This window comes from Entelurus aequoreus, linkage group LG27, assembly GCF_033978785.1.
Source record: "Entelurus aequoreus isolate RoL-2023_Sb linkage group LG27, RoL_Eaeq_v1.1, whole genome shotgun sequence".
Classification (NCBI taxonomy): domain Eukaryota; kingdom Metazoa; phylum Chordata; class Actinopteri; order Syngnathiformes; family Syngnathidae; genus Entelurus; species Entelurus aequoreus.
In genome coordinates, this window is record NC_084757.1 from 27,245,529 (window position 1) to 27,255,509 (window position 9,981).

Consider the following 9,981-nt stretch of genomic DNA (forward strand, 5'->3'; position numbering starts at 1 on the left):
CTATGTTTAAACTAAACTATTAGGTAACATATGAGACCACACAATATGATTCTAGGCCATGAGTTTGAGACGCCTGCTTTAGAGTTTGTCGTTTTTGTTTATACTTTTTACATCAATTAACTTCTTTTTACACTTTTTGCCATTTTTTGGTGGTTTAAAACTACTTTGAATTGCCTGTACAGTTAATGATGTATTTTTCTGTTTTGTAGTGGTTAACTTCTATTTACACTTCGATGACAAGAATGTGGCTTCAAACATGACCTATAAAGTTATAACATTTAAATGATGGCAAAAGTTTGACCCAGGGATTGTTTCTATTTTGATCATCTCCAATAGCACCGGTGTCAAACTCAAGGCCCGTCATTTAAAGTGGCCCGCCACAATATGTTATGTAGTCCGCCATATTAATATGTCCTCGATGTCAATTCGATATCGATTGCTCGCCACATAATTTTATGTGGCCCAGCATGTAATTTAAAGTGGCCTTCCACATCCTTTTCTGTGACTCTCCACATCATGTAATGGTATTTAATGCCTTTTTTTTTGCAGCCCGCCATATTATGTGAAGTGTATTATAATTGGCCCGCCAAATAATTGGATGTGGTCCACCATATTTTTTCATGTTGCTCGTTACATTATTTTATGTGGTCTGCCATATTATTTAATATGGTCTGACGTGTAATTTTATGTGGCCCTCTATGTCATTTTATGTGAAGTGAAGTGAATTATATATATATAGCGCTTTTCTCTAGTGACTCAAAGCGCTTTACATAGTGAAACCCAATATCTAAGTTACATTTAAACCAGTGTGGGTGGCACTGGGAGCAGGTGGGTAAAGTGTCTTGCCCAAGGACACAACGGCAGTGACTAGGATGGCGGAAGTGGGGATCGAACCTGGAACCCTCAAGTTGCTGGCACGGCCACTCTACCAACCGAGCTAAGTGGTCTGCACGTCATTTTACGTGGTCCACAATGCCATTTTATGTTGCCTGCCACATCATTTAAATTAGCCCACCATCTAATTTAAAGTGGTCCGACATGTCATTTTATGTGGCCTGTCACATCATTTTATGGGGCCCCCTACATCATTGATGTGGCCCGCCATGTCATTTCATGTGGTACGCCGTTATTATTTTATGTTGCCCACCATATCATTTAAAGTGGCCTTCCACATCCTTTTCTGTGACTCTCCACATCATTTAATGGTATTTAATGCCATATATTTTTTGACTGCCCGCCATACCATGTAAACTGTATTATATGTGGCCCTTCACATAATTTGATGTGGTCCGCCATATTTTTTTCATGTTGCTCGTCACATTATTTTATGTGGTCTGCCATATTATTTAATACGGTCTGACGTGTAATTTTACGTGGCCTGCCACAGTATTTTAAGTGGACCGTCACATCATTTTATGTGACCCTCTACGTCATTTTATGTGGTCCGCACGTCATTTTAAATTAGTCCGACGTGTCATTTTAGGTGGCCTGTCACATCATTTTGTGGGGCCCCCTACATCATTGAAGTGGCCCACCACGTCATTTTATGTGGTCCGCACGTCATTTTAAATTACCCCGACGTGTCATTTTAGGTGGCCTGTCACATCATTTTATGGGGCCCCCTACATCATTAAAGAGGCCCACCACGTCGTTTTATGTGGTCCGCCATACCATTTTATGTTGCCCACCACATCCTTTTATGGGGCCCTCCACATCATTTTATGTGGTCCGCCATTAGTATTGTATGTTTCCCGCCACATCACTTAAAGTGACATGCAATGTCATTGAAGGTGGTCTGACATGTCATTTTTTGTGGCCTGTCACATCATTTTATGGGGCCCCCTACATCATTGAAGTAGCCCGTCACGTCATTTTACATAACCCTCAAAATCAATTTATATCGGAACCTCCACATCATTTTATGTGGGCCGCCACTTTTATTTAATGGTCTGGCGTCTTATTTATATAGGGCTAAAAATAATAAAGTACTTTCTGCATGCAGGTGCATATGTTCTACAGCAGTGGTCCCCAACCTTTTTGTAGCTGCGGACCGGTCAACGCTTGAAAATTTGTCCCGCGGACCGGGGGGGGTTATGGTATTATTTTTTATTTTTTTGTCATAAAGAAATACAATCATGTGTGCTTACGGACTGTATCCCTGCAGACTGTTTTGATCTATATTGATATATAATGTATATATTGTGTTTTTTATGTTGATTTAATTTTTTTTTTTTTAATATTTTATTTTTTTTATTTTTTTATTTCTTGTGCGGCCCGGTAGCAATCGGTCCACGGACCGGTACCGGGCCGCGGCTCGGTGGTTGGGGACCACTATTCTACAGTACACTTTAATATTACCTGATCATGCAACAACATGTTTCAAGAATTTATTGGGGGCGGGCCTATCAAAAATAAATACTTAAATATTTCCTTTTCACCTTGACTTCTGATTTCATAGAAAGTCATCCTTCAATTTGTTATTAAAACACATAATAATGAAAACTAGAAAATTCCTGCAGAAAGTTTGATGAGCCTGCCACCTGTGCCCTAGACCTCTGGCCAGGGGTCGCCGGAAGCCACCGTACTTATTAAATGGTGCCGACTGTCTGAATCCGGAAGTTTTAGGTGTTACTGTACAAAATGAGCCACAGAGCTAGCCTAAAACAGTAGCATGTTTACACAAAAATGATAACACGTAGCATGTGTGCTAACGATAGCATGATAACAGTCAGCATGTTTCATATACCAAGTTATATGACTCAAAAGGTATATGGCTGCAGAAAATAGAAGAAAAAAAAAAAGTAAAATTAGAAGAAAAAGTTAGCACGCTTAAGTTAGCTTACTAGCATGCTATCGTTTGCATGCTAACAGGTAACAAGTGTCACATACCAAGTTTTATGACCCTGAGTGAAAGGGTTGCAAAACTAGCTAAAAATGTTAGCATGCTAGCAAGCTAACATGAAAATGATAATAGTTAGCTTGTGTCACATACCAAGTTATATAAGACTCTAAGGTGTATGTCTTTGCTCTACAGTAAGTCTTTGCTGTCGTCCAGCATTCTGTTTTTGTTTACTTTGTAGCCAGTTCAGTTTTAGTTTTGTTCTGCATATCCTTCTCTAAGCTTCAATGCCTTTTCTTAGGGGCACTCACCTTTTGTTTATTTTTGGTTTAAGCATTAGACGACTTTTACCTGCACACTGCCTCCCGCTGTTTCTGACATCAAAAAGCAATTAGCTACCGGCTGCCACCTACTGATATGGAAGAGTATTACGTGGTTACTCTACACAGCACCGACACTTATAATTACTGGTTTGCAAAAAGTAGACAGAGTGCGAATGAAGATGTTCTTGTCTTTGTTGCAGGGGGACGTGGGCCCTTGGGGCTACAAGCCAGAGGAGGTGCGTTCCGTCCTGGAGAAGATGAAGTAAGAAGGACCCGTCGCTCGCTGTCACTGTGTTTAGCTCGTCTTCCACAAACAACAATCGGTTCTGCGTCAAAACACTTTGGTGACCTCTGAGCTGGATCTCACCCCCTCTCTGTGTGTTTCTACGTGACGGCTGCAGATGAAACCCTTGGACTCTGTATCCCGATAAAGCGAAGCACCAGAGTGTGAGATAAGGTTTCAGTGGTTACTATAATTGTTTTGTTTTTTTCAGGGTTTTTTTGCAGTCATGGTTGTTGGGCGTGTTCTCAAATAATTTTACAGCAGTGGACGGCTTTTTATATGATAGTTACAGTGTAAAACCTCTGGTGGCTGTGATTTGATGACTAGAAAGTTGGCCCCTCTGTGATTTATTTGGTTTTGTTTTTTTGTTTGTTTTGATCTTTTCCACTTAACATTACAGCATTACAACCTTACAGGTTTCTTCTAACATACTGCTGTTGGTGTTATCAGAATAAACACCTTCTAGTTCAACCGCTGGTGTGGATTTTTGTCAATCATTATAAGTAGAAATGTAATATGTGATGCTGAAAACCTGACGCCAAGCTGAAATGCTAACAGTTAGCATGCTAGCTGGATAGCGTCAAGCCGTAAAAAATACAACTAATAGGTGCAAATCTGTGAATATCTGTGCATATTTATATTCTCCAAAATGAGCATGGGTCAAGTAACCAAATATGCCACTCTAATCTACACGTTACCATGCACCAAATACTAAAATGATGTGGTGGACCACTTTAAATGATGTGATGGGCGACTTTAAATGATGTGCTGACCACATCATGAGATGGACCACATTAAATGATGTGCCGACCACATTCAATCATGTCATGGGCCACTTTAAATGATGTGCTGACCACATCATGAGATGGGCCACTTTAAATGATGTGCCGACCACATTCAATCATGTCATGGGCCACTTTAAATGATGTGCTGACCACATCATGAGATGGACCACTTTAAATGATGTGCCGACCACATTCAATCATGTCATGGGCCACTTTAAATGATGTGCTGACCACATCATGAGATGGGCCACTTTAAATGATGTGCCGACCACATTCAATCATGTCATGGGCCATTTTAAATGATGTGCCGACCACATTCAATCATGTGATGGGCCAATTTAAATGATTCGCCGACCACATTCAATCATGTCATGGGCCACTTTAAATGATATGCCGACCACATTCAATCATGTCAAGGGCCACTTTAAGTGATGTGCCGACCACATTCAATCATGTCATGGGCCACTTTAAATGATGTGCCGACCACATTCAATTATGTGATGGGCCATTTTAAATGATGTGCCGACCACATTCAATCATGTGATGGGCCAATTTAAATGATTCACCGACCACATTCAATCATGTAATAGGCCACTTTAAATGATGTGCCGACCACATTCAATCATGTGATGGGCCATTTTAAATGACGTGCCAACCACATTCAATCATGTGATGGTCCGCTTTAAATGATGTGCTGACCACATTAAATCATGGGATGGGCCACTTTAAATGATGTGCTGACCACATTAAATCATGTGATGGGCGACTTTAGATGTGCTGACCACATTAAATCATGAGATGGGCCACTTTTAATGATGTGCTGACCACATTAAATGATGTGATGGGCTACCTTAAATGACGTGCTGACCACATTAAATCATGGGATGGGCCTCTTTAAATGATGTGCTGACCACATTAAATCATGGGATGGGCCACTTTATATGATGTGCCGACCACATTAAATCATGTGATGGGCGACTTTAGATGTGCTGACCACATTAAATCATGGGATGGGCCACTTTTAATGATGTGCTGACCACATTAAATGATGTGATGGGCTACCTTAAATGACGTGCTGACCACATTAAATCATGGGATGGGCGACTTTATATGATGTGCCGACCACATTAAATGATGTGATGGGCAACTTTAGATGTTCTGACCACGTTAAATCATGGGATGAGCCTCTTTAAATGATGTGCTGACCACATTAAATCATGTGATGGGCCACTTTATATGATGTGCTGACCACATTAAATCATGTGATGGGCCACTTTATATGATGTGCCGACCACTTTAGATGATGTGCCGACCACTTAATTCATGTGATGTGCTACTTTAAATTATGTGCCGACCACTTTAGATGATGTGCCGACCACGTTAAATCCTGTGATGGGCCACTTTATATGATGTGCCGACCACATTAAATCATGAGATGGGCCACTTTAAATGATGTGCCGACCACATTAAATGATGTGATGGGCTACGTTAAATGACGTGCTGACCACATTAAATCATGGGATGGGACACTTTAAATGATGTGCTGACCACATTCAATCATGGGATGGGCCACTTTAGATGATGTGCCGACCACATTAAATGATGGGATAGGCCACTTTAAATGATGTGCTGACCACATTAAATGATGTGATGGGCTTCATTAAATGACGTGCTGACCACATTAAATCATGGGATGGGCCAATTTAAATTATGTGCCGACCACTTTAGATGATGTGCCGACCACATTAAATCACGGGATGGGCCACTTTAGATGGTGTGCCGACCACATTCAATCATGTGATGGGCCACTTTAAATGATGTGCCGACCACATTAGATGATGTGCCGACCACATTAAATCATGTGATGGGCCAATTTAGATGATGTGCCGACCACTTTAGATGATGTGCTGACCACATTAAATAATGGGATGGGCCAATCGAAATTATGTGCTGACCAAATTAAATGATGTGATGGGCCACTTTAAATTATGTGCCGACCACTTTAGACGATGTGCTGAATACATTAAATGATGTGACAGGCCACTTTAGATGACGTTCTGAATACACTATATGATGTGATGGGCTACGTTAAATTATGTGCCGACCACATTCAATCATGTGATGGGCCACCTTAAATGACGTGGCGGGCCATCCCTGGTGTCTTATGCTACAGATCTTCCAAAAACAAGAGTGAGGCTGAGATGAAAAGAGTGTGTCGGACACCAATAAAGCCAAGCAGGTGATACAAATGTGACTTTCCCTCATCCCCGAGCTAATTTGAAGCTCACGCTAATCCTCTTGCTGCTTTGTGTGGCGTTTGAAGCCGCTCCAAAAAAGCATCCAGCAGTGATTCTAATCTTGATGAGGAGGATTTGCTTGAAAAAGATGAGCTGACTGCTGCATGTTCCCTGACAGGCAGGCATGTCCCAGCTTGGACCAGACAGACACTTAAGTTCATCGGGTTTGTCGTCTATTCACAGAGTCGTACTGTGTGTCCCTAGTCATATGTAACCACACACACACATTGCTCCATCAGCATGTGTTTACAGTCTGCCAATGATAAAGAATAGTCCTGTATGTTTGCACAGGCATGTGTGCAGTCTGAGAAATGTCATGCACTTTTATCCCTGCACAAAAAATGGCCACATTCCAAATGTCACTGTATTAAAAAAAAAACATGCACATCCAAATATTTTAGTCTCCTTCGAGAAGACTCAAAAATGCCCGACCTACTTATTTTGACATGTCATGTGCTTGGTCATTCCAAAGGGAAACATTATACATGGGTACTGTTGCTACAGGAAGAAAAGCATGAATCTCCAAATTTGAACTCATTTCAGCAATCCATGTCCATAAAGTCAATAAGGAAATATTGTATGTTTACCAGTGGCGGGCCGTGAGTTTCCCACCTAGGCATTCAGTGTCCGACTTCAAAGATTACCTCTAAAAATACCATAATTGATGTCACCACATGACCATTGCTGGAGAAATACTATACATGAACACATTTAGGCCCTCCTGTGCATTGAATCACACATCAACAGTGTACAAAACGGTTTATTTTCTGGCGCATTTAAAGTCAATTAAAAACGCATCAGCAATTAAAACATATCTTATGTAGGCTGACCATATTCTGAAATCCCAAAAAGAGGACACATATATGCGTGCCAAGGAGGGCAGCATGCCAAGGCCGGGTCTAGGTGAACATTTGCCAATGATACTCGAACTTGCTTTATAAATGATATATTTTTTTAAATAAAGCGTTTTTTTCTCCTCTGTTGACAGCAGTGTTGGCGCTAGGAATTTTCTAAATGGGGTCCCAGGGACCCCATCAAGTCATAAAAATGGGGTCTCACAGTACATTTTTGGGGTCCCACATTTTTGTAAGCGTTTTGAAAACAAATGACAAATGTATGCATTATCCTGTTATATCTCGCATTCTATATTGTGTTTTTGAAAAAGGTTGTCATAAATGTTAGTACAAAAGAAAACAAATGTGTAAGCATATGTAAATGTATTCAGTTATAAACATTCATTCACTTTCTTCTTTCCTTCATGGATCTAAACTTTACCGCTGCTGGTAGTTTTTTCTATGTTTTTATTGAATAAGTTGTAGGTGTATTTATTTCAGTATAAAAGTGTAAAAAGTGTTTTGCTTGGGTCATGAAATGATGATAATGGTGTGCCAGGGCATACATACATTTTATATTTAACGCTTAAATCTCTGGAGTCTACATCAACTTCACATCTATTCCTCATTTCAAAATGTTTTAGTTTTTTTTATGTTGTTTTTTTTTGCTTGTTTGTTTTCCGCCCTTTTTTGTCAAACAAAACTATGTTTTTAATGGCAAACACACAAAATATGCAAAATCTTCCACCAAAAATATTTTTCAAAGTGGAATATTTGATGTGAAGTAATCGAAACCTTTGATAGGTCAATAATTCATAAAAAAAACATTGATTTGGATTCAATATTATGTTTTGAGCAATGACCGTTTGAAAGAAAAAAAAAAACAGCTTTCTTTTATTAGTCAACATTGCAACTTTTTCTAAATTACATTTCACCTGCAAGCTTTTTTATTTCACTTTTGTTATGTTTTTGTTTATTTTAATAGTATTTTTAGAATGTGCCGTGGGCCTTTAAAACATTAGCTGTGGGCCGCAAATGGTAAAAAAAAATTTAAAAAAATAAATAATCTGCGTCCTTTCTGATTTCAATGCGTTAAGACACAAAAAGTGCGTTAACGCCAACACTGGTTGACAGTATAACAAAATAAGTCACACTTATATTCTGTAACATTCACAGTTTTGGAAAAAAAAAGTGCAGAGGTAGAAATATTCAAAATAACCTCTTGTATATAATCTAAACATAAATAATGCCTCAAAACAAGTTAATTAAATGTAAACAAAAAACAGCAGACAAGCTCTCGCCCTGCACAGCTGTTTTGTGCTTTGTAGTGTGGATATGGGCTTGTAGATCTTTAAGCCCTTTCATTTGTCACGGGTACTCCGGCTTCCTCCCACCTCCAAAGACATGCACCTGGGGATAGGTTGATTGGCAACACTAAATTGGCCCTAGTGTGTGAATGTGAGTGTGAATGTTGTCTGTCTATCTGTGTTGGCCCTGCGATGAGGTGGCGACTTGTCCAGGGTGTACCCCGCCTTCCGCCCGATTGTAGCTGAGATAGGCTCCAGCGCCCCCCGCGACCCCGAAGGGAATAAGCGGTAGAAAATGGATAGATGGACATACGTTCCTGCTTTGCACACAGTGCATTCTGCTTCCCATGTGTCACGGCCAGGACAAAAACACGAATACTTTTCCCGCAAATCATCCGTGAAGTTGCATTTACGTTTCGCATTTCTTGTTCTCATGTCTGTCTCCACTCACTAGCTCTCTCGCTCTGTGTCTCTGCCCCTCCCTCATGAATGTTGCTACGTGCGCACACCTTCAGTTTTTGGTTTTTTTAACCCCTTCTTAACTTAACCCTGGACGTACATTGAAAATACACGCAACCCTAATTCAAAATGCCGGACATTTGAGGCATTTAAGAAACCCCGCCCGGACACCCTGGACACCCCCGCAAAAGAGGACGTATGGTAAGCCTAGCTTATGTGGTACTGTCACAATTAAAATTGCAAAAAACATATTAAAAAGTTTTGAACTCACGATTAGTAGGACCTATTCGACGCCGTATAAGCCAGTGGTACCCCTCGTAGTCGGCTGATTGGAGTGGAAATGGTGAGCATTTCATCGCCAGAACAGCTGAGCTAGCTTCCGGGTAGTTTCTCTTTAAATATCTTTCTTGAAAACAGCCTTGCAAATATATATCTGACACCTAATCCACGTTTTGTTCTCCTTCTCTGCTATCCTTCTTCCTGCTAAATTGAAAACTTGTGAATGGATACTCACTTTGGAATGACAGGTGTGTATCCAATCACAGTCTCGTTAACATCAGGCTACTTGGATAGGCTACTGTCAACAACTTGTGATCTGATTGGCTATCGCAACTGTCTATCAACTGTATGTACCCGATCACTTACAGTGCACGGACACCTGCATTGTTGATTCTGAAGACCTCGGGCAGATTTGGTACAGCATGGCAACATAAGATAACTGAATTCTGATTGGATACAAACTAAAACTAAAAACAACAGCACTGAAAGGAGCATAATATGACATGAAGAGAATATGAATAATTTGAGATATTTAGGGAAAGTAAATTAAAAACTAATTGTATCTTTAATTATGAT

At 40.2% G+C, this 9,981-nt stretch overlaps 1 protein-coding gene across 1 annotated transcript in view; it reads left to right on the forward strand.

Moving 5' to 3' along the window:
• LOC133644517 (type I iodothyronine deiodinase-like) overlaps nucleotides 1–3,888 on the forward strand; it is a 12,031-nt gene extending 8,143 nt beyond the window's left edge. The window contains exon 4 of the mRNA XM_062039049.1: nucleotides 3,363–3,888. Coding sequence (XP_061895033.1) covers nucleotides 3,363–3,428 — 66 coding nt within the window. The 3' untranslated portion in view covers nucleotides 3,429–3,888. The remainder of the gene's footprint in view (nucleotides 1–3,362) is intronic.
• The last annotated feature ends 6,093 nt before the right edge of the window (nucleotides 3,889–9,981 follow it).